General features: G+C 40.9%; 1 protein-coding gene across 2 annotated transcripts in view; it reads right to left on the reverse strand.

Moving 5' to 3' along the window:
• Positions 1-6,318: 6,318 nt before the first annotated feature.
• Positions 6,319-26,097, reverse strand: part of Arid2 (AT-rich interaction domain 2) — a 203,327-nt gene continuing 183,548 nt past the window's right edge. For both annotated transcript variants that reach the window (XM_008841315.3, XM_029567426.1), the window contains 5 exons: positions 19,838-19,976; positions 19,662-19,747; positions 17,818-17,941; positions 17,633-17,724; positions 6,319-9,216 (listed from right to left, as the gene is read on the reverse strand). In XM_008841315.3, coding sequence (XP_008839537.1) covers positions 9,078-9,216; positions 17,633-17,724; positions 17,818-17,941; positions 19,662-19,747; positions 19,838-19,976 — 580 coding nt within the window. In that variant the 3' untranslated portion in view covers positions 6,319-9,077. The remainder of the gene's footprint in view (positions 9,217-17,632; positions 17,725-17,817; positions 17,942-19,661; positions 19,748-19,837; positions 19,977-26,097) is intronic.

Genomic DNA, 26,097 nt, shown 5'->3' on the forward strand with positions numbered 1-26,097 from the left:
GAGTATTCCTTTGCAACAACCTTCTTTTGTTTCCACATGACATCTTCCAGTCGTCTGTTTGATTCAGTATACACCAGTTCAGCTTAGACACCAAAGACTGGTCATCCTGTGTGTTGTACATGGGCAGAGTGAGCAAGACAGCCTCCATGGTTAGGTGGTACAGTGGGGGAAATAGGCACATGGTATGTACCTGGTGTGTGTTTAAAGGGGAGGATATGAAATGCTGCAATTGCTGGTGGATTAATGGACCTGAGAGTGGGCAAGTCCCTGCAGATGGCCTTTTAATCCAAACAGAAGATGACGAGACAGACTGGATGAGCCAGAGCCAGTAGCAGGTGCAGAGAATTGGCTTTCAAAGTTGCTGAATCAAAGTGATCAGCTTTACAAGTTAGTACTTAAAATTTCCCTCGACTGGGCTGGAGAGATGGCTCAGTTAAGAGCACTGGTTGCTCTTGTAGAGGACCCGGGTTCAATTCCCAACACCCATATGGCAGCTAATGCCTGTAACCCCAGGTCCAGGGGAGTCCAGTGCCCTCTTCTGACTGAGCATCGTGTGACACGAGTGCACAGGCAACAACATTCATACACATAGAAATAAAATTTTCACTCAACTTTGAAGTCTGGAAAATGCACCATTACAATGGTGAGGCTATAAGTTTGTCCAATTTGAAGTCGATTTGAAGATAACCATAAAAAGGTTATAGGTCCTTTCCTGTATGTCCACATGTTACTCTCAGTGAAAACTGGGGGTTGGGGATTAGACTATGGTTCACTTATGTTCATATATTTTGCTGCTACTTTAAATGTTTGCAGAAAAGGGAATTTTTGCTCCTTTAACAAATGGAGAAAGTATTATACAAACAATAAGCTATAACTTTTTAAAGTTTTTAAGAAATTATTTTATGTGTATGAGTGTATCGCCTGCATGTGAGCGCACCTGTGTCGTGCAGTGCTGCGGAGGACAGAAGAGGGATTTGGATTCCCCTGGAACTGGCGTTAAGGACAGTTCGTCGCTGCCATGTGGGTGCTGGGAATCGAACCCAGGTCCTGTGCAAGAGCAGTCAGTGCTCTCAACTGCTGAGCCATCTCTCCAGCCCCTAATTGTTAAAATTTATGTGTGTTTTGCTTGCATGTATGTAAGTGCACCGTGTTGTGCAGTGCTAATGGAGGACTGAAGAGGGCATCAGATCTGGAACTGGAAGGTTTGTCAGCTACCATGTGGGTGCTGAGAATTGTACCCAGGTCCTCTACAAGAGTAATCAGTGCTCTGAACCACTGAGACATCTCTTCAGCCCGCCCCTCTTTCATTGTTTAAGACACGGTTTTACTATGTAAAACCTCGGACTCTTAGCAGTCATCCTGTCTCAGTCTTAAACATGCTAGGATTACAGGTGTGAACTACCATGTTCTTTTAGGAAAATGAAAAATATTAAAAAGGACAAATTATTAATAGAAGTTGTTTCTGGGTAATAGAGTATTGTACTGTTTATGCTTCTCTTCAGCTTCTAGATTGACCATAGGGTGAAAAATGTATAATAAAAAAATAACCCATTTTTAAGTACAGGCTTTATTGCTCGGGGTGGCCTGGACAGGGTAGCTGGCAGCCTCCTGTTCTGGAAGGGTCTCTAAGCTCTCTTTACTGCCTGTGATGTGTTGATGTATCTTCTGGCAGCTGAGAAATCTTACTGGTAAAGCAACCTTCCCAAGTCATCACCAGCTTAAGCCAGGTGTGGTGGGACATGCCTTTAATCCCATGAGACAGAAATAGGAGGATGTCTGTGAGATCAAGGCTGTGCTCAGGCTGTGAGTTACAGGCCATTGTGTCTACAGGAAGATCCAGTGTCTAAAAAACAAAAGGGAACAGAAAAGGCGTAACCAACTTGAACATATTCTCAGCCTTGTAAGTGAAGACTAGAGATAATTAACTGATGGTGTGTAGGGAATCTTGGCCTAAAACTTGGAGAACCTAGACTCAGTGCAGTGTGGTCTCAGCCCAAGTTCTCTCTAAACAACTGCTTGTATCTGATTGGCAGAGCTGCTCTGGGTGATTAAGTGAAATAACAGATAATGCCTTGATATTTCCTTCATATTTCTTTGGGGAAATTCCTGCCTATATAATTACAACTGGTTTTCTCGTCTCCTGCCCAAAGCTGGAAATACAACTTGTCCGGTATTTTGCAGTCAAGGTGCATTTAGGAGTAGAGATTTTTTTCTATAAGCCCACCTCAGATCAATTAAATCTGCCAGCGGGGTTAGGGTAAGTTCCTGAAGTGAAGCTCAGTGTGTAGCCAGGGAGCAAACCCCTGTGGAACTTGACTGGGTCTTCAGCAGACCTCAGCTGTGGGCGAGAGTTGAGTCAGCCAACAGCTGGGTCTTAAAACAATCTGGATTGTATCTCCAGAAACAGCAACACATCTGAGTGTTGACGCACACACATCAAACCTTCCCCAAATTCCAATTTAATTATCTGGGTTTAGCCCCAACTAAGCACTAAGCACATGATAAAAACAGTACTTTCGCAGGAAAAAAGGTGTCCGACTTCTGCAGGGTGTTTTTCTGCAGTTGAACTCCTGCAGGAGCTCACCAGTTGGTACTTTGTATGCTTAATTCAGCAAAGTTTTATTTACGTTTGTCTAAAGGAGTCTCAGCTTCTAAAATTGTTTTAACATTGGTTTTAAAGTGAAATCCAGAAATCTTTTATAGTCTCATGTGCCCAGCTGGCCTTGAATGTAGCTGAAGATGAACTTGTTTATCATTGTCCTCCGTTCATCTGAGTGCTGGGACCACAGGCCTTTTCCCCAAACCCGATTTGAGGAGCATGTTACTAGCCAATAGCTCTTGGCGTTCTTGTGTAGTCCTACTGGGCACAGCAGGAGTGTCTAACATTGTTTATTGTCTCTGTCTTCCTAAGAACCCTGAACACTAAGGCCTGTTACTGCCATTATAGGTGTGAATATCTGAGGTTAGGCTGCTTCCAGTTCCTCAGAGCCAGACCTCACAGCCAGGCCTGCGTCCACAGCCTGTGCTGTCAGCCACACCATGACGCTCTGAACTCGCACTTGATCTACCCAATGAGATTTCCTTAGGCTTGTTAGTATTGTTTCCACTTTCCCTTAACCCACTGAGAAGTCTGGGCCCCAGAAGTGAACGAATGCTCATCACTCGCCTAGTCAAATTATTCAAGTGACTGCCTTATCCTAAAGGAGTCAATTCCATTCATATTGGATGCCCAGACTCCAATGCCATTGCTCTATGATATACTGTCCATGAGCTTCCAAACAGAACTTTCAGCAGTCTGTATGGCAGTTAGAAATGGGTTCACTCAGTGGAGGGTAAGGACTGCAGTAAATCTTGCCTCATCAGTGTTACCTTTGAGTCACCCCTGGATAGCCCAAAATGCCTCGGAAACCAACTTGGACTGTATTTGCATCTGATTTGTAAATTACCACAAGCTGCAGCTGTGGCAGTAATTTACTAGACAGTAACCAGTCCGGTCCCAATTAACTGCCCAGCAGAAACATGCCGAAGGACGCCAGGAGCCGAGTGCAGATGTTCACGGCTCTGTTACAGCTCCAAACGGACAAAATGCTGTCAGTGCTTGTGCCCTACCCAGCGGTATAAAGATATCCAACTACCAACGAATCATCAGTACTGTTTTCAAACTAAAGAATGAACAAAATGAAATCCTGGCATTTAGAGAGATTTAAACTACAAAGTTACTGCCTCGGGGTAATGATTTCTTATGGCTGGTGGTGAAGAAGAGTTGAGGCGGATGGGACACGAAGCCGCCTTGGGGAACTGTCAGTTTCTATGTGAACAGTACTTGGGTAGGGGTTTGCTGTACAGCAGTAATGCTCTACTGTGTATTTTATGGGCTTTGGCTATGTGTCGTTCAGTTCTTTTAAAATATCAAGATGGTAGCAGCTCAGCCATTTTTTTTTTAATGTGTGTGCATAACAGCATGTGTGTGGATGCAAGCACGCACATGCCACGGTGTGTGTAGGTTAGGGACTCCCTGGTTGTCCTTGCCTTTGACTTTGTTGATGGGCTCTTGTTTCTCCACTGCATACACACTAGGCTGGTTGGTCCACAAGCTTCCAGGGATTCTGTCCCTCCTGAGGAGCACTTGGATTACAGATGCTATTCAAACTCTGGTTGTTGTGCACTGAGGCATTGCCACAACCCCATTGTTTTCATTGATTCGTGATTATCATACCTGCCTTTTTCTTCATCATAAATGAGTGGCGGCTCTGCATGAAAGTGTGGGTTGTGGGCTTAAAATGGTGCTTTCTGTATGTGATGGTGCTTTTAGACTTCCCTCCCTTTTTTCCTTAATCTAAAATTCTAAATCTAAATTTATCTAAAGACAAACTCTTTTTCAACCCAAAATTTCCTGTTCCAGGCAACTGTCCTATCAGACTGAGTTAGTTGAAAAGGTGAACCTGAAAACGGGTCATTTTTCATACACAATTCAGCTCCAAGTGGGGGAGCATGTTCAGTTATTCAAATCACCAAGACCCCTCATACAGGCTAAATGCTCCCCCATTGGTTCAACCAGTGTGTTGACTAAACCTATTACTTCCACACTACACCTTCTAAAGAGCCTTTGGGGCACTGCACCTCCCCCGCCCCACTTCTGTCTGGTTTTATTTGGGGGACATTTTGTGAAAGATGTATAGCTTTGGTTGCCTACTAGTAACTGCTCTACTCCTTGTGTAACCCTCCTGTCTTGCTACAATTGGCTTCGACTTGAGCTGATTGATTCTAATAGCCAGTTTTCTAGTCTCACTGACCCTTCTCCAATAAGCTTTTCTTACCAGTTTGAGCTTGTTCCCAACTGCTTATAATTCTCTCTGGCCCTTATCTTTTATCTTCTTGGGCATTGTTTATCCTAGCCTCTAGGTGGAAACCAGAGCAGTGGTTCTCTGGCTGTGGGGTGGGACTCAGCAAATGAAAATGAGACTTCATGGACTACCTTTAAAAATCTTTAGTTCTGGGGCTGGAGAGTTGGCTCAGCAGTAAGGACACTGACTGTTCTCGCAGATCTGGGTTCGAATCCCAGCACCCACATGGCAGCTAACAACTGTCAGTAACTCCAATTCCAAGGGCTCCGACAGCCTCTTCTGACCTCCACGGGCATTGCACGACATGGGTGCACTCACCTACATGCAGGCAATACACGCATACACATAAAATAAATAAAACTTTTAAAAAATCTTAGTTCTGCAGGGAGTGGTGGTACACGCCTTTAATCCCAGCACTGGGGAGGCAGAGGCAGGTGGATCTCTGAGACCCTGTCTCAAAAAGACCAATAAATAAATAAAAATGACAGATTATCATATTTCAGACTGAAATCCCCAAGAACCCATTGATGGTCCCTAGTCCCCACCCCACCCCCGTCCTTTTGTGTGTGCATATGGAGGCTGGAGATCAGCCTTGGGCATTATTCCTCAGATACTGTCCACCTTTTATTTTCAGTCTACCGCTGGCCTGGAGCTCACCAGGGAGTTCAGGCAGGCAGACTGGCACAGCCCAGGGAGCTGCCCGTCTGCACCTTGCCAGTACTGAGAGTACACACATGTACTACCGCATCCTTATTTTCTTCCTTTTGTAGCCATGTGTTCCAGGGTCCTCATGCTTGTGTGACAAGCACTTTACAGACTAAGCTGTCTCTCACCCGTCTTTTGAGTGTTTAAATGTGGTCCTATTGTCAAAGGAAATGATCTATCTGCTTACATACATGACATTGTATCTTCACATTTTCTTTTAGCCAATGCAGTGAATGAGTTCCAAGAATCTGTGCTAAAGAAAGCTCAGCTGACTCTGTACCACTAGACACTGATGCTGTCTTTGTTTGGCTGCATTGGGAGGAGGCGCCTGGTGGACCGTGAAAAGTATTTGAGTGACTGCATTCAGATAAGAGCTCTTTCTTACGAGAGTGATAAGTCAGCTGCTGTTGAATATAAATGCTGGCTTTCCCCACTTGTTTACTATATGGTAAAGGTGACCCAAGAATAAAGTGTAAGGTGTGTGGCTAATCCCTTAGCAGCCCCGTCTACTTACTTGGGTGACAAGAACATCAAGGTGGTTCTCTTTAGTATTTAATCATGGTGATTAAGATCAGGACAGAAGTCACTTATCCAAAGCACTCATTTTAAAAATCAGTTTTATTGTCATTTTATGGTTTAAAAAACATACATGGCATGGCTATAAAGTAATGAGACAAGTTTTCATGTGTGGCTTGGGTTACTCAGTCTCATTAATATATAGTCATATCCTGTCTCAAGCGTGGAAGAAAAATATGCCTTCACTATATGATTATCAGTTTTGTTACTTAAAATTTATTAAGTGCCAACAGAGCACTAGGCACATATATATAACACAGAATTGTACAGTCTCTATGTTGACTATTATTTACATAGATTTCTCAAAGATAACATTAAAGCTTATTTTACAGAACTTTAGACAAAAATAACAATACTGGAAGTCAGCAAGTTTCTGTCCAGCAAGGAGCACCTTTTCATGAATGACAGGGCTATGCAGAACTTACTGTGCAAGAGCACTTCAATTCCATCCCCCGTCAAGTCCATGTTATTCCATTATATTATATAAAGCTGTAAGAGGACAATCCTAAGTGGGAAGCTATAAATTGGTTTCATTACGTCAAATACATTTAGAAAATTCTGCTGAGACCAATGCTTAAAAGCACTAAAGACATTTATACATTTTAACACAAAACCTAGAACTACAGGATGCAGTTCAGTAAAGTGGAAGGATGGTGACTATGGAAATCATTTTTCTAAACCTGCACTCTCTCCTGTTAACTTTAATCACCATGGTAGTTTTGAAAAGAAAAAGCTACCTGTACGACAGACATAAACATTGATGTTGCACAATTGTAGAAAAACTCAGTTTTTTAGATAAAACATAACACAGTAAATAGAAAATGCTCCAACTGTCAACCACTAGGAACCTTGTCAGTTTAGGGATGTCTGAGGGGCACACAGGGTTATCCATGAGCTCCAGGGCATCTGCTGGGCAGCAACAGTCTAGGGGGCGTGGGTGAAGTGCAAAGGCCACCATCCTGAGAAAAGGGCAGTGTTGGGTGTTCTCACACATTCCTTAAAGATAGAGCAGAGTGCATAGAAAGGGATCCTCCTTCAGGGAGGGATTTTTCCTTGACACTAATAAGTGAATCAAAATATATTTTTTAATTATGTCAAAACTGAAGCTTTATTCTTGAGAATGTTGCCCCCAAATTCAAGTTAAACTAAATCAACAAAGAATACTAAATAAAGGCTTTCAGTCAAATGCACACTAGTTAATAAAAAGGGTATATTGAATTCTAACTGTACCAGTCATATAGCACTATCTGGGTCTGCTTTACATTACAACATGGCAGACATTTGCTCAGTCTCCTTCCTACCTTGACCATGGAGTCTGTCACACTAGGGACCTCTCTGTTCTTGATGATCACCAAACATAATCAAGTAAGTAGGTGACCGTTGGACCTTGCCTTCAGCTAAACTTAGGATATTTTTCAAGGATATCTTAAGCATACTCAGAAATAAAGGACTCAAGAAAATGTTCAGTCTTTTATTTAAAAACTATAAACAGTCACCAAAGTAAATAAAGCCATTCTATAACATAAACTGTTAGATCTATATATATATATTTTTTTTTACTGCACATCCTAAGGACACAGCAGAAATGGTGGTTGGGAGGCCTTCCACATTTTTGGGTGCTAATAGAACAGGCAATAGGCAGTTATAAGTGGATACATTTCACGCTTGGGGTGGGGGGGGGAGAAAGACAATTTAAGGAAGTGAGCAGTTTCTGAGCAGGAATGTGGTACAGTATTAAGAATGGAAGAATAATACAATTAAATTCCACACTATATTAAGATAGAAAAAGTAGTGAAGAAAATATCATACCTGCACATAATGCATATATAACACAGGAGAAAACCTGTATAAAATTCCATGTATTTAAACCAATTTACAAATACAAAAAATTCTGTACAAGCTCTGAGCTTGCACATGACAAACGTTTACAGTGGATACATGTTAGGGAAAACCAAAAAATACCTTCAAATAGTTTTTCTTCTACAAAAATGACATGAGATATATTATTCCATACTCTTTCAGCCAGCAAAATGAGTGCTACAAGGTGTATAATACAAAAAAGAAAATAGAATCCAAAATAAAAACCCAAAAAGAAAAAAAAAAAATCACAGTTCCACAAAACTGTTTTGACTTTACAGCATCAGTACCTTTGCAGAAGTATTTACACAAATTTTAAAGAACATTCATCCACTGCGTAGAATATATCACAATTACTTACAGTTGACAGGAAGTCTAGAAAACTTCAGCGCCTACCAATAATGCTTCTAGGACACCACAGAATGCACTTCCAGTGGCTGCAGTGGCGGGAAAGGTTTTGTTCTATTCACAAATATTTACAACATCTATTCAGACTGGTAAATCTTTATGATAATAAATAAGTGAAAATATATTGGCTCAAGTAAGAAAACCAAGCTACTGATTTCTAAACAAAACACACAATCCATAGCTAGATATTGGTGGCCCCCTCTGAGGCTGGGGGTGCAGGTGTGCTGAAACTTTTCTTCCTTATTCAAACCAGCTTAAACGGTTTTGTAAATATAAAAATGTGCTCCTTTTTGGATATAGATAAAAATATTTAATGCTTCTATTTCATCTGCTCACGTAGGTGTATTCCAATGTGGATGGTACTGAACTCTCATCACACCAGTTCCATCAGGACTTATCAGACCTGAGACATCCTGCAGATAAGCTGCTTCACAATCCCACAGCAGTTTTGTTTTGTTGGTTTTTTTTTTTTGTTGTTGTTGTTGTTTTTTTTAGATTTTTTTTTTTTTTAAACAGAAAACAAAGGGATTCGTTCAGAGATCAGAATACGAAGCTTCCTCTCAGCATCATGGGAGGACATAAAATAATCCATTCTATGGTCTCTGTTCCATTAAGACTTGGTGCTTTCTTCAGTAATCACAACTGAAATGTGTCTGACTTTGAGTCCCCACTGAAGGTGGATAATATTCACTGCAGCATTTCTGAGTCTTGTTCTTTACTCTGAACTGTAAAATTAAGTTCATAAAGGCATTTGGCAAGGGTGGAGGAAGCTTCCATGTTACTAATGGCTAGCACTGATAAGTTGTTTTCATGTCTCTTTAGTAATCTGGAAAAAAAACAACAACACAGAAAGTCATTAGTCTCCAAGGCCAGAGTTAATATTCCTTATCCTGGATGTTTCAACGTTAAGAGCTCAAATAGAAGCCACATACAGTCGCACATCCTTCAAATGTGAATAGAGCCCAGGAAACAACTAGCTCCCTGCACATCTGAGGGGCCAATGCTGACCTGTGACAGCCCAACAAAACCGACTTTCTAGCTGGAAAGTCAGGACTTCTGTCCACAGAAGGCTGCACAGTATATTTATGTATCTTCAGGGTCTCCGAAAATTCACATCAGAAAACTGCTGGCAAGGAATAAAAACACTGACAGAAACTAAAAATTTTCTACTCCCAAAGTACTGGTGTGGCTGTGTATAGAGAGACAGAGGACAGACGCGAGGAGCAGCCAGTGAGGACGACCGTGGGCTGAAGAGTGCCAAGAACAGCAGGAGATGGCAAGAAGGCGCAGGTGGACAGGAGGAGGCCAGTAGACCAATCTGTCAACAGTGACTCAGAATGTTCACTGCAAAACGATTTCAAGTTGGCCTCAAGTGTAAAAACTTCCATGTTAAGCATCTGAAGTCACTTAGTCATGACATTATCCGAGAACCTCACTGTTTTCAGGAAAGTAAAGTAAGTCTGGGTAAAAGAGACCAGAAGAGAAACAAGATGAAGACCCTAAATTCGTAATGAAAAGCACTGTGGAGAGGCAGAGCTCAGAAAGAAACTCTCACTCAAAACCCATGTGGAAGGCTGGAGCTCTGGATAGCTCACTGTACAGCATTTGCACTGCGCATACAAGCAAGGACCTAGGTGCAGTCCCAGGACTGGGAAGAAAATGCGGACTTGGTAGTCACTTTTAGTACAGCGAAGAAAACCAGTAGTTGGACATTGTTCAATTTATGCAGTTGCCCTCCGACACATCCTCACACACTCAAGGGAATGGCTAAAGAGAAACGTTCAAACTGCAGTCAGTGCCCACGGCTGGCAGGACCACGGAGCCACTGAGGCTCTGCCGCTACTGAGTGCACACTGATAGCACTCACCCAGAATAGTGGCGGCATGTGCTGAACTTGTACTGGACCAATCGCTAATGTCTTAAAAATGCTTACAGAAATATATTTGTGTATGGCCTACACTGTATGAGACGTTCATAGCATTATTTATAACACCAAACTAGAAACAACCCCACCCATATGCCCACTGAAAGAATGAGACCACAGCATATCCCATACTCTGATAATATGAACAAAGTTCCATTCTGTGCAATTCTACACAACAATGGGAATCAACCACATAGTCATGCTGGAAAACAAGTGCCTGCTGCTTGATTCTACTTATATAAAGCCAGAAGTCAGGCAAAAACTAGCATGTAGTGCCACCCGCTGGGCACTGGTCCCGAGAGGGAAGGCTGAGGTAGACCGGAAGGGGCGGGGCGGGTGCGGCTGCACTGCTGTTTTCAACTTGATGGCTGCTTCTATGGCCACCGTTCTGCGATAGCTAACTCACTGGACATTCTGTTCTACACACATGGGGGACTTATTTCAAATTTTTACTTAACAAATTTTAAAGTGAACTATGGAAATTGGAAAGTTATATGACTTTTCTATGAAGGAAAAAAATCCTTATAACTTTTTTCTTGGGATGGAGAAAATGCTGGGCATTGAACTCAGGGCCTTGCACGCACTTTACCAACTGAACCCAGCTATCTCCACAGCATTTTTCACTTTTACTATTTACACACATGAGTTGTTTTATGAAATGATTCAATTTCTTTTCTTTCCCCATCCCTTCTGCTTTCAGAGTGCTAGGGATGCTTGGCCAGTGCTTTTTGACGGAGCTACATCCTCTGTGATGAACTCTTTTCCTCAGCTTTTACATGTTGGTGTCTCACTTTAATGCTCTTACTCAATAATAAATATTTATGTTCTAATAACAAACATTTTAAGATACAAATTAGCTCTTAGAAAAACCCAGTAATTTGAACACAAGTCTGTCACATACTAAAATAGTATGAAAATGAGTGAAAGAAAAGGCTAAGGCCTTAGGAACAGGCACAGCGATGGACAAAGTGAGTTCAACAGACTGGAAAATGCGAGTTGGCAACATGAAGGACCCCTCTCCGTCCTGTTTCCAGAATGCAGGACCCCACAACTCATGACCCTTCTGCCACAGCCCTGAGTGTTGGGATTACATGTGTCCACTACCATGCTTGGTTTTAAATATTTTATTTTTAAAATATGAAGACAACCCTAAAATCCTAAAACACTTGAGGAAAGAACATTTGTAGAAAAGAGCAGAAGAAAACTTAAAAAGCATTAATATCCTCAGAGAGCTGGGAAGACATTGCATCCAACAGATCAAGACTACAACAGCAGCCGGGAACTGACAGAGTTCTCAAATGGAGTAAAAACCCCACAGGTTTTCTGTTGTTTGAACTCACTATGTAGACCAGGCTGGCCTTAAACCTGCCTCTGCCTCCTGAGTGCTGGGATTAAAGCCATTGCATCACCATGTCCAGCTTCAACATATTTAAAAAAAAAACAAAACAAACAAACAAACAAAAAACAAAACCAAAAAAGCGCAGGCTTGGTTAAATCAAAAAGATTTCCAGAATGCAGAGTAGAAAAAATTGAAAGCAAAAAGAAAAGAAACAAGAAACTTCCCATTATCATAGCATATGAATCTCCATACTTCAGTGTGCATCCATTCAGCTGAAATGCTTACTGAAATCAGAACAACATGACGTTACAGAAACACAAACGGCATGCATGGCATAGGCATAAAAATAGAGCAGAGCACCTTCAGGTAAACTCCCGCCTCTACAGCCAGCTGGAACATGCAATTCCCAAAAGCAACTCAGAATGGACTCAAAAGAAAACAGAAGCCACGTGTGGTGGTGGCATGTTTTTAGTTCTAGCACTCAGGAAATAGAGGCAGGCGGATCTCTGAGATCAAGGCCAACCTGGACTACATAGTGAGTTTAAGACCAGCTGGGGCTACAGGGAGACTGTCTCAAAAAATTAATTAAAAAAAAAAAAGAAAAGAAAAATAAAATACAGGAGCTGCACAGGAAACCAAAGCAAAACTAGACAGAAGCTTCTGCATAGTACTAGAAATTATCATCAGAGTGACAAAGCCTATGGAATGGGAGAAAATATCTGGAAGGCCTACATCTGACAAAGGGTTACTATTCAGAATATCTACAGAATTCCAAAAATTTAACAACAGAATCCAAATAATTTGATTAAAGACTAGGCAAAAGACCTAAGCAGCCATTTCTCAAGACAAAAATCAAAACTACACTCCAGAAAAATTGGCTATTATCAGAAAGACAAAAGTGCTAGTAAAAATATGTAGCAGCTGGAGAGATGCTCAGCAGTTAAGCGCACTGGCTGCTCTTGTAGAGGACCCAGGTTCAGTTCCCGACACCCACATGGCAGCTAACAACCATCTGTAACTCCAGTTTCAGGGAATACGATGCCCTCTTCTGACCTTTTTGGCACTGTATGACACAGGTGTACTTAAATGCAGGCAATACACTCAAACGCATAAAACAAAATTAAGAAAATATTTTAAAAGAATGTGGAGAAAAATGTTTGAACCTATGTACACTATGGATGGGAACGTAAATCGGACACCATGGGAACAGTTTAGATGCCTTAAAAAATTAAAAGCCCCATACGCTCTAGCAATCTTACTTGGTAAATATACAAAGGAATAGCATGGTTTGGATCTAAACTGTCTCCTGAAGTCTTGCTGAAGGACTGGTTCCTGGTGTAGCAATGTTCAGAGGCCAGGCTTTAGGGGAAGTGAGGAGTCTGATCTTATCAGTGTTAATCCACTATGAACTAATACTTTGATGGCATTATTGGGGGGGGCTATTAAATGTTGTTTGGTGGGTCCTAGTTGGAGGAAGTAGGTCAAGGTGAGTTGGCCCCAGCCCCAGCCCCTTCCTTTCTGTGTTTCCTGACTACCATGAGGTAATCAGCCTCACATGCCCCATGACAAAATGGTCTGCCTTGATACTGTTCTAAAAGCAGCTGAGCCAGATAGCCAAGCATAGACTGAAACCCCAAGTCCAAATAAACAACAATTAAATCTGTGGGTCAAAAGGTCATCAGCACAGCCATGTTTTTGCAGCTCTATTCACAACAAGAATTGGAAGTACTCAAAGCGTCCATCAACTAATGAAGAGATAAGAAGACTTGGCTAACAGAAGGTTGATCAAGGAGTACTACGGCACTGTTAGATAGGAGCAAGACGCTGAGGTGTCGCACGCACAGGAGGGGCCAGCGTGTACTTCAGAGAGCTACAGGAAAGGGTCCTGAATGCCTCGCCATAGAGAAATGAGTGTTTGAAGGTTAAAGATTGGGTTAATACAATTTAAACACTACACAATGCATGTATGTATCACAATATCAGAGTACCCCATTATTATATTCAGCTTTTATATATTTATTAAAGGAAAAAACCCACTAAGGTATCAGTCATGAAACTTTTCAACATCAAAAAAAAAAAAAAGACTGTAAACACTTCAGAATGCAACATAGATCACATACAAAGGAATGTGGCCCAGAATGTCCTTGGACTCCCATAGCACAGCTGCAGGTGCTGGATTGATATCTAAACAATGTAGCAAATAAAGGTAGAGTAACAGCGTACTGTGAGGAAAATAGCAGTAAAACCCGCCCAACTGCCGAAAGCTACCAAGTTGGATGTGAAAGAGTGCAGTCACTTTGCTTCTTACCCGCTTTAGGACGTAATTTTATTTTACAGCTTTATTGAGACATAATTTAGTTTCATGAAAGTCGGGCACTTAAAGTGTACCAGTGCCAAAATTACCTTGAGCATTTCCTTCACCCTAAAAAGAAGTCTCCGATCCACCCTCACCCCTCACTCCGCCTAAACGCCTCTTTTGGTGCTTTCCATTTTTTCGTTCTTATGAAAAAGAACATAAAGGAACTTACCAGTTCAGAAGGCACTGAGTGCACTTGTCCTGCTGTGTAACTCTCATCTCCAGTCTTTTTTAGTAGGTCACAATAGAGCATTCTGTACCCATAACATGACAATTTTCCATCCCTCACTATTCTCAGTCCCTGAAAACCACTGGGATACTCTCTGTCTTGTACTTGACTCTTACAGGAACTTCATGGAGTAGGAATATTTACCCTTTGTGGGGAGCTTTTTCACTTAATGAAATACCCTCAAAGTTCCCATTCTGTGCTGTGTACTCAATTTTTTTCAGGCTAATATTCCAGTTTAAGTGTGTACTATATTTTTGCCTCTTCATCTTGAGTTCTCCACAGCACCTGGGGTCAGTTTCTTTAGGAGGTACAAGTCTAGTTTTTCCAATACCATCTGTTGAAAAAGCAGTCTTTTCACTGAATGAGGAACTAGCACCTTCTCAGAAAATCATTAAAATTGGACTGTATATGGGCGGCTTACTCTGGGCTTGTCCTGTTCTGTTGGCCTGCCTGACTTTATGCCCCTGCAGCAATTTTGTGACTGTAGCTCTGTAATAAGCACAACACTCAGAAGAGCAGGTCCTCAATTTTGTTATTCTTTTTCAAGATTATTTTCACCAGAATCCTTTTAGGATGGTCTTTTCTATTTCTGCAAAAATTGCTAAACTTTTGGTAGGGGTTGGGTTGCACTGTAGCAGTACTGAAATCTTACCTTCTACACATGAACATAGACTATCTTTCCATTTACTCCTGTACTCTAATTTTTTAGCAATCCTTGATTTTTGAGTGTATATATCTTCCTAAGTAGATAATTCCTAAGTACTTTGTTCTTTTGATGTTATTATAAATGGAATGTTTTCTTAATTTCCTTTTGGGATTGTTCATTATTAATGTAAAGAAAAGCACTAGTTTTGTAAATAAGACCCAAATATTATATATTTATCAAAATGAGACAAAACCTGGACTTCTCTAGAGCTGAAACAATCAGAAGAGATAAACTGCACTATTCAAATGATCAAATCCTGAAATAACCATACGCACGCATGCATGCATGCACGCGCGCGCGCGCGCGCGCACACACACACACACACACTCTGGCATTTTCTATTGTTTGGGGCACTATAAGAGAGTAAGGGTCAACGTCCGTAAATCTACCTCTTGACCAAAGTGCTATCGTTACAAATAGAAATGCGCTTAAGTCTAAAAGACCACACACCGACATTACTCCACTGAAGAAGGATCCCTACACCCTCCTTCATATACTGGGTCTTGCCAGGTTATCAGTACTCTCACTCAAACAAAGCTTGCCGTCACAGGAAATGTTCAACAGAGGTTCCGTATCAAGGACCTGGAAGAGGACATGAAGAACTGAATGGGTTGTTGGGGCCTCTGTTTGTCCTGCTTGACACAAGGTCTCACTGTATACCCCAGGCTGGCTTCAAACTGGCTGTCTCGGGCCTTCTACTCCCAAATCCTGGGATTACAAGCATGCATTGCCATGCCCTGATAGACAGCTCAGATTCTCATGATTCTGCTCTTCTAAGAGCATAAGAACTGATAACACCAGAAGACATTCAGAAGACTAGAGCTTCCATGTAACAAGGAGAAAAGAATCAAGAAAACATGGTAAACAACTTAAGACTAAAGAGGCTTTGTTATAAAAGCCCAAGAATGGATAATATGAATGGGAAGAAACAGCCCTAATAAAGTTATCTGGGGAATTCTGTGGCACAAATTCTAAGCAGATTTCTAGCAGAAAGAGAACTTGACTCTCCTTTCCTTCCACGTGTCTATCAAGTACTTCCTCAGTGATCACCCTCTCCTAAAGGTACGCTAGGCACTGAGAAAGCACTGATGAAACTAAGCAGCCAGGGTCTACCTGTAAAGAGCTGCACATGCACACGGAGTAGTGTTGGGAAAGCAGGTAACCGAATGTGTTAGGGGCAGTATTCTAGTGTGTGTACGTTGGAAGGATTAATCAGCCTTGGCTCAAAGTTCAGTAGAAGAAAACAGCCATTCTAAACTGTTTACAAAACAATGAGAGCAAATGTTAAAACCAGGTTAGAAAAACAGAATAAGAACAACAAGCTGGGGGGGCGGGTGCATCAACAACAAAGACTACTGAGAACACAGGGCTCTCTGAGATGAGCCTGAGTCACGGCGAGTAGGCGGAGAAGGCATTCTGAAGGAGCACTGGAACAAGAGTCAAAACTGAGACAGAGAGCAACTTGCACAGGCTGCGCGGTGGCAGAAATGCGGGCTATGGAGCAAAACCAGCGTGAGGAGGGACTGGAGCAAAGGAGGAGAGCAAACGGAGTGGACAGGACGCACGGGGATTCTGGGAAAGCCGGGAGGCCTTACATTTGTTTTGTCTTTTTGGAAGTTATTGCTTAAGTATTAAGAATATTTCGGCCTAGCATGTGTTTGGCCTAGATTCAATCTCTAGTACATGTATGTGCGCGTACACACACACACACACACACACACACACCTTGTTCATTTTCACACTACAAATTCTAAAAAATTTTTCATGCAGAAAATTTAAAATTTGATGTAGTCAAATTCTTTTATCATTCCATAATTTTTATGCTTGGCAAACCTATTTTAAATTTTAATCATAGAAAACCTAAAACAAGGTAAAATAGGGGTGAGCAGAAGCAGGTAGACTGAGGCTAGTGTAGGTGATGGACCATTAGGAGGGAAGAGAAGAAGCTGGAGAAGAGCATGGCTCTCAGAAATGCAAGAGGCATCCTGAGATGCCTCAACTTCTAGACTGTTCAGCTGAGGGTGCGGGAGGAATGTGAGGAAGGTGCACGGAAGGAAGGGACACACCCAAGTTGAGGAGAAAGCAGAACACATTTTTTCTCAAGGAAAGTTATTCCTATTTTTCTTTTTGTCTTTTTGAGACAGGGTCTCCCTGTAGACCAGGCTAGCCTGGAACTATGTAGACCAGGCTGGTCTTGAACTCACAGAGATCTGCCTGCATCTGCCTCCGGAGTGCTGGGACTAAAGGCGTGCACCACGAAACCTGGCTACTTTCTTTAAATAGTTCTACAAAATCCTGATTAGTCTTTTGCTTAAGTCTATTAGAAAGTAGTTTTATCATCAAGAGTATCAGTGACTCTTACCATAAAAATAACAGTCAACCTGAAATGAGTTGATTAAATATGACTGAAATGCCAGTTTCTTCTTTTCCCCAGTAAACTCTTAAGTTTTCTATTCCAAAGTTACTTTTCTTTCCTGTAAATGTTATGGCCAGTACCAAAATTAACAATAAAACAAGTTAAAGGCTTGTTTTTGGTTGTTTCAATTTTATTTTTGACTTTTAAGAGATCATGATGGTTTGACCTTGGCATAAGCTTTTAGTCACATTCACAAAATTAGTGAGCAAACATGATCAACAGAGGTGCCTGGTGTTACTAACTCAGACGGCTACGGAAAACACATTACTCACCTGCGACCACATTCCGAGTATTTACCAATATTTTTTAATATTAAGGCAGCTGTTAGTCGGATGTGTTTAGTTATTGGTCCCTCTTTTTCATCCTTAAAAAGAATGGAGAATTTAAAAAAAACAATAAACATCTAAATCACACAGGAGTCACACCTTTACAGATAAGGCTTTCAAGGCACACTTACTGTAAAATCTCGAAAGACAAGGTTTCTTGATCCTCTCCTAAGAGCCATGAGTGCAGCACTGGGGTGACTCGCAATGGCCTTTTGTGCTCTAGGAGCTGAGCTTGTGCCCCCTACAGCTGGCTGCCTAAATTGATCAGACAGACATGCACTGTTAAGCAGATTCTGCAGACAGGCTGATGACGGCGGCCACCCTGCCAGCACGCACACACAGCTTCCATGTTAGGGCTTAGTTTCCAACCCCGTCTTCTTTTCCCCTTTCTCTTTTGAGACAAGGTCTTATTACGTAGCTCAAGCTGACTTGAACCTGTGATACTCCTGCCTCCTAGTGTTATAAACATACTACCACACTGCACTTAATCTATCAGTTTTAAAGCAAGTAACATGCCCAGCATGGCCCATCTTTAAGTTACTGTGCTGGGTAAGCAGGCAATAAAAAATAAATACAATACAGTATCAAAGTTGTGGAGTTCTCATCTTTGAATGTAATGTTAAGATGGTTGTTGAAAAGAAAAAATTCTACAATTTGAGGTATAATTTATTTTAAAATAGCACCTAAAAATAAAATAAAATAAATAATATTGCTGAGAAGGTATAGGCTCACATCAGGCAGGAAAAGATGCCAATTGTTAGAGAAAAAATGTTACGGACACGTCTCACTGCTTTTTTTGGTTTTTTTTTTGGTCGTTTTGAGACAAGGTCTCCCTGTAGCTCCATCTGGCCTAGAACTTACTATGTAGACTAGGCTGGCCTTGAATTCACAGAGCTCTGCCTGCCTCTGCCTCCTGAGTGCTGAGACTAAAGGCATGTGCCACCATGCCATTGGGGGGGGGGGGGTCACACTGCGTTTTTTAAAAATTATTTTCATTTTATGTATGAGTGTGTTGCCTGATATATATAAGTGCACCCGTGTCATGCAATGCCCATGGGGTCAGAAGAGAGCTTCGGATTCCCCTGGAACTGGAGTTCAGGAGGGTTCACAGCCACCATGTAGATGCTGGGACTCACACCCGGGTCCTCTCCAAGAGCAGCCAGTGCTCTTAACCACTGCACCACCTCTCCAGCCCTCATACTGAGCCTCTCCAGCCTCACACTGCTCTCTTACGTAGCCTTCTTTTCATCATTACTTACTAATCTCAGTCCTTTCAATACAGCTGTCCTGTTCTTTATGAAAGAAAGATACAGGATGAAGAGCTGCAGAGGCAGTAAATATAAAGTCAGTTTACATTACTGTCAGTATCTTTGGCCAAGTGGACAGGCTGTGCCACTATCTATGATGTTCTATGAGGCAGTAGGTGAAAGGGCACTGACCAATATGTGAGGAAGCATCTTTAACAAGCTGTGTAACTGTCAAGGTTTCTTTAAATATTTGTGAAGTGGGAATATTCAGATACTTCTTTATATGAATTCTGAATATTGAAAAATATATGAAAACAATCTTTAAATGTAAGACTCTGTGTGTGTGTGTGTGTGTGTGTGTGTGTGTGTGTGTGGTGTATGGACCTTACAGACCATGCCACTAAGCCATCATGAAGAGAAATGTAAAGAATTTAGGTAGTGTGAACAGAATCACATAGCTTGGTAGTGGTTTCTCAATAGCTAAATTTCTTTTTGTTGTTCATGTATCTTGCCTCGCTCCCTCCCTCCCTCCTCCCCTCTCCTTCCTTCCCTCCCCCTCCTTCCCTTCCTTTCCCCCTTCTTTCTCTCTTTTTCTTCCCCAGTGTGAGGGACGTAAATTAGGGAAGGGACCTCGACCATCCTAGGAAATCGCTCTATCAGTGAGGCATACCCCTTAGTTCTGTACTATTTTTCTAATGTCTAATGGTAAATAAACTAATTTTCCTTACTTCGTAGAAGATTTTTGATTTCCCACTTGTCCTGGTTCATCTTGTTTTAACCCTGCAAGCAGGGCGTCCTTTGAACAGTGCTTATCCTTTGGGAGAAAAGAAAGTAAAAAAATATACATCACAATATTCAATGCAATGAAATGAGTTACTAAGCAAATAGCATCAAGAAAGTGTACCTGTAAGTGGGTAATAAAAGAAAACCTCTGTCGCTGAAAAGGCTCACAACCTTCCCAAAGACACTGCCCTGGGTAGACGTCTTTTCCTCCATGTTCAGTAGCTGCATGGTAGAAAACTTGGGAGGGTGTCTGAAACCACCTAAAAAATTAAAAGCAGAAAATGTCTGACACTTCGATAAATTCTTTAAAAGAGAAAACTTACCACTTTCAATTGGGTTGATGATAGGGAAAAAAAGCTTTAAATCCTGAGATCTGTTACAGACTTTTAGATTTTAAAGATAAATCTTTGGGAGTGTGTGTGTGTGTGTGCATGCATGCACATGTGTGTGTATGCCCTGAAGTCCAGTAGATGGTACTGGATCCCCTAAAGGTAGTTGTAATAAGCCATGCAACGTGGGTGCTGGGAACTGAACTTGGGTTTTTGGCAAGAGCAGGATGTGCTGCTGAGCCATTTTGAGCCCCTGCTACAGACGTTATAAGTTTATTATTTATTATACAAATATTTTAGTTACTACTAAGTAGTAGGTGAAAAATTGCTCAAGAATTTACGAGGCTTTATACTATATATAATAGCAAAAATAGTATATCTACCCAACGATTTTAATTCAATCACTTTTTGTTGATTTTGCCTTCCAGATGAGTTCACATTTTTTTTTTCACTCATGTTGAATCTCTTATTTTCTAACATGATATTCTATTCATCACCTGGGCTTAGGAATATACATGATCAAGTGCAAGTGGTGAAGGGCATTAAACTGGACTCAAGTTCAATACTCTTCTCCTTCATAAGCATAGCTGTGAGAAACATCACTAGAATCCAGACTGTAAGCGTAATTAAATGTTTTAATTACTAGCTAGTAACTGAGATGCTTATAAAAATCAACGCCTCTAGAAGTCTGAGGATTCAATATTTTGTGGCTATTATATAAGCCTGTTTATATTTTAACCAATTTTTAATGTGTATCATATATCCAGTTGAGATAATATTGGTACAGGAAATGATTGATATTTAGAAATATATTTAATAAAGAACGTAATTACTGAATTATAAAAGGCAACCTTAAAAAGTTACAGACTAGGGGCTGCAGACATGACTCAGCAGTTAAGAGCACTGGCTGCACTTGCAGAGGACCCAGGTTCAATTTACAACACCCACAAGGGAGCTAACAACCGTCTGTGTAACTCAAGTTCCAGGGGATCTGACACCCTCTTCTGACCTCCTTGAGCACTGCACGACACGGGTGCACTTACACACATGCAGGCAATACACTCATACACAAAAAATAAAAATAATAAAATATTTTTTTAAAAAGTTACAGACTACAAGTTTTATTTCCGTTAATACTCACCTATATAAAAACTAATAAAAGTTTTATTATGAAACTAAAATCAGGATATACTTTTTAAGTATTAGTGGAATTTCTTTTAATTTTAAGTACTTCTAATACTGTTTCACTTATAGGGAATAAACATGACTAGAACTCTTATACAGATTAATAACTGTCATAAGGTGGCATTCTTATTTATGTTGAAATTTCACTGGGATTTCAGTATTGGTTGAAAAGCATTCAGGTGTTCTATAATGATGTTTTGGCCAATGACAGACTGCATATGGCTACATATAAAATTTACAATGGGGCTGAAAAACTGCTGCCACCTAGAGTTGCAGTCTGATACAGCAGTCACATGTCTGTAACAAATACCCTGCAGAGCCAGCCACCCTAAATAAATCACAGACCATCAGTAAACAATGAAAACCACTTGGCAGCAATCTGCCCACTACTGTGCTGTGTGTGTCAGTCTACTGCTATGTGAGTCAGTCAGTTCTTCTACTTGTAGCTTTCTTCTGAAGAAGGCTCTGTATACAGGCCTGGACATACACTCCACGATGTCGACAAGATCAAGCAACCACCTAAGTACCCATTTCTCAGAATGTATCCATGTTAAGGGATGCCTCTGTACATGCACCTCTAAAGCCAAACAATACTTATTAGTCAAAAAGGATCTGTATTTCTAAAATATTTTGTGGCACATAAAATTTTATTTGTAATACATGAAGTTGGCAAGTTACCAGTGATAGGGGAAAAGGACAGTTAATGTTTTTTGATTTTTTTTTTTTTTTGAGATAGGGTCTCGTTATGCAGCCTAAGCTGGTCTTGAACTCATGACTTTCACACCTTTGTCTCTTGAGTGCTGGTTTATAGGTGCCTTCCACCATGGCTGGATAGTTAGTGCTTCTTTAAGTCACCTTTACCTACTAAATACATGGAAGTGTGGGTAAATTTACTTTAAGAGAAAGAGATTTCTGAGGGTTCTTCACTCCGCCTGTCCAAAACTGTACCTGTGACTTCTTTCTCTCTAGTCCATTATGGTTTACCTCATTCTAACTTTCTTTTTTCTTATCCAACTGCTTTGGTTATATGAGCCATTCATTGGTTGTGGTAGTACAGGATGAAGTTCTAATATAATTGTCAATTAAGCAAGTTACAATGATCATATGGGGATGAAAAACAGTGAAGTTTTTCATATTAATCTGATTGAAAAATCTGGATTATAAAAGTTCAAATGTAATACTGGAAGGAGAGTTGGACACGGACGCGCATACCTGTAATTCCAGCACCTGGGAGGCTGAGCTTCAACGTCAACTTAGGCTATCTAGCACCATGTTTCATCATCCCCTTCCACTCTCCAGCAAGGAGAGAGCAACTAAAGAAACGCAAGGCAAACATATATTGACCTCACAGATTACATATTTTCACGGACGGGAAAGAGTAAGTGAGAAGTCGGATCCTCTCCTCACTGTTCACTACCATCTCTAGAAGCATCTCTACCACTATCTGTTTTTTTTTTTTTTTGGTCTTTTTGAGACAGGCTCTCCCTGTAGCCCCAGCTGTCCTGGAACTCACTATGAAGACCACGTTGTCCTTGAACTCACAGAGATCTGCCTGCCTCTGCCTCCCGAGGGCTGGGATTAAAGGCGTGCGCCACCAGCCCGGCTTCCATCACTATCTTTTAAGTAATCAATTCGTCTGTTCCACACTCCACCCCACTCCAAATCAGAAAAGTATACTTATTTAATGAACCTGGAGAAAGTACAGGCCATTCAAATGCAACTGCAATTCCCTGTATTCCAATTAACAACCACTAACGACGTGACGTGACGTGTGTTGCCTTTGTGTGTTCTGTGTATTCCTGAGCTTTGGACAGAGGTGGGACTTGCTGCCGACACACTGGACACACTCGTACACAGCTTGCCTTTTCAGTTACCATGCGATCTTTATTCAAATTTCAAAGATGCTTTTCCCTAGAATTCTTTACTGCCCTCTGCTGGAAAACTGTTAAAATCAGTGCACAGTTTATCAAGTAGTACAATGTGAATGTGAACCTTTCAAAACATGGGCTTAATAAGTGACAGTTCGGGCAAAAACCATCTCTCTGAATTTCTTTACTTACTTGAAATCAAGTTTTCAGGATGAGGCAAATTTTCATGTCTGTAAAGCTATCTGATGACAGTAGGCCATAAGTAAGCTATAATCTTGATTGTTATTTTTGGTAGTGATAGTTTAATAAACCTCTTGTATTCTCACCTGTCCATTTTGCTAACTTTTTTGGGGGAGACAGGGTCTCACTATGTAGCCCTGGCTGGCCTCAATCTCACAGAGATCCTCCTGCCTCTGCCTCCTGGGTGTTGGGATTAAAAGCATGAGCTATCACACCTGGCCCTCCATTTTGCTAATTAAAAAATTATTATTTTTATCTTATGTATGTGAGTTATTGCCTGCATGTATTTAAGTGCACCCTTGTCGTGCAGTGCCTTCAGAGGTCAGAAGAGGGCATTGGATCCTCTACAACTGGAGTTACAGATGATTGTTAGCCACCTTGTGAGTACTGGGAATTGAACCTGGGTCCTCTGCAAGAGCAGCCCACTCTCTAGTCCCGATTTTGTTAATTATTAATCATGAGAAAGTCTCAGGATTCCAAAATTGCCAAGTTTTGCTCATCCCTTTGGTTGACTACCTAGTTAATACCTCCATTATCAAAAGATTATCACTGAAAATTGATTATATTAACTGCTCTCTTGAAAATATTCCTCATAAAAACCACTCCAACTTCAACGTTGGTTAACTCTACAGAACTTCAGTCCTTGTTTTCTCTTGTGAATGTGAACCTGTGAATACAGACACAATGTCTACTTTTCTGTCTTCTCTGGAAGAACTCTACTTTAGGTGTTTCCTTTGAGCTCAACACCTAAGACTGCTGACTTGAGCTCAGTGCCTGGGACCCACGCTGCGGAGTGAGAAAACCTACCGAGGCAGGTGTCCTTTGAGGACCAAATCTGTGCACTTGTGTACACATGCACACACACATGCTCCTCTTAAAAATAAATGTATATGTGAACACTGCTTTTTTCTTGAGAGTGCCATTTTCTCATAGATACGAATTAGAATTTACCAATATCTGGCTAAACAATGCAAAACTTAATATTTCATAATTTACTACATGACTATCTGATTTTTTCTCAATCATGGTCAACTTTCAAAGACACATATTATTTCAATTATTTCATCAATACAATTTATAGTGGCTTGTAGCACCACTCCTTCACTCAGTTGTCCTTCAGTTAAATTATTTCCCAGTAAAAAGCTGTTCAGTTCAAGTGAACATGATTAACACAAGGCTAAGCTTTATAATTCCAGCTATCCTAACTAGTCACTATTATAAAATTAAAGACAATGAGTTCAAGGCCAGCCTGCTCTACATAGTGAGTTCTAGGCCAGCTGGGACTACAGGGAGACCCTGTCTCAAAAAGAAAAGAAGAAAAAAAAAGATAAATAAAAATTAAAGACAAACAAGCCCAGAATGCTCACAACAAAAAACAAACAAAAATGTAAAAACTATCTAAATCATAATAAACCCAAGGAGCATTACGGGTGCAAGTTAGACTGTATTTCTACCAGGACTATCTGTAGCAACAGGCTTTCCTAAAGCATCAAAAACATAAACAAGCCAGGTGCAGTGGCACACACTTTCAATCCTAGTACTCAGGAGACAGAGGCAGGAGGATTTCTGTGAGACACATGTCAGGCTGGTGAGTTCCAGGCTAGCTGGAGTTCCAGGGAGACCCTGTCTCAAAAAACCAAACCAAACTATAACATAAACAGATAAAGCAGTTTTCCTATTACTCTGAATTTTATTCTTTAAAAACTTACAACGTGCTCAAGAGGTTACATACACATACACAGCACAATGGCATACAGCCTCAGAAACGCACCACATTCAAAAGAACAATTTAAAAAGAAGCATCTGGGATTATAGAGCAAAGACTGTTCCCTCGGATTCATAACATACATCAAAAGGCTGAAATGGAACTTCACATTCATTCATGGTTATCAAGATGTTGTAACAGGAAAGACCAAGATGAGTACTGCTGTTCCTGGAAACTAAATAGCTGTTGGGGATGAACCCTCATTCTCAGTGTCTTTACCACAGCTTAGACTAGGTCACAGGTGGGAGCAACAAAGGAACAAAATCAAGAAGGCACTCTTTTCTGTTTTAGCTTTTCAACAGAGAGCCATCCTGCCTCCCAGTAATATTCAAATTGTGGAAAGTGTGCCAATACGGGATGGAACTCAGGTGGAGGGTAGCCCAGGATGACTGTCCTCACCTGTGTCTCCTCTCTGTGGCTTCTAGTTACTGGAGGGGAGTGCTCCCTTATGTGCCCTCTGCTCCTCCAACTAGCGTGCTGGCCTACGGATCTGTGACTTATCTTACATATCAAAATACAAAACTGAACTTTCAGAAACCTTAAGATATGCTTTAAAAATGTGTACCCCGCCCCCAAATATTAGTGTTAGGCTAAAACAAGAGCTCATATCTGAAAAGGTACTGCTAGAAGTAGGTTTATACAATGTACATATGTGTTCTTTCTACACCTAAGCTTAGACATATATAAAAATAAGTGGTAAACCTGTGTCCTTGTGTTCATTTTGTTGAACTTTTAATTTACTCTTTGAGTGTTTTGCTGCACCTGGTATATGCACATGAACATCCCACTTCATTGCTGAAGCAATGGGCTTTCAAAAAATAACTTTTCCAGTCACATAAGTCTCAGAGATGGGATTTTAAAACAGGTATGTATAATACAGTAAAGACTTATTTTTTTTCTTAACATTCCTTAATATGGTTAATTCCTTGGATAATATGCATAAATTTATCACTTGGTAAAAACAGAGGTATACTTTTTTATATATAATAAATAT

The sequence above is a fragment of the Nannospalax galili genome, unplaced genomic scaffold (genome assembly GCF_000622305.1).
Source record: "Nannospalax galili isolate Female #2095 unplaced genomic scaffold, S.galili_v1.0 scaffold841, whole genome shotgun sequence".
Taxonomy (NCBI): domain Eukaryota; kingdom Metazoa; phylum Chordata; class Mammalia; order Rodentia; family Spalacidae; genus Nannospalax; species Nannospalax galili.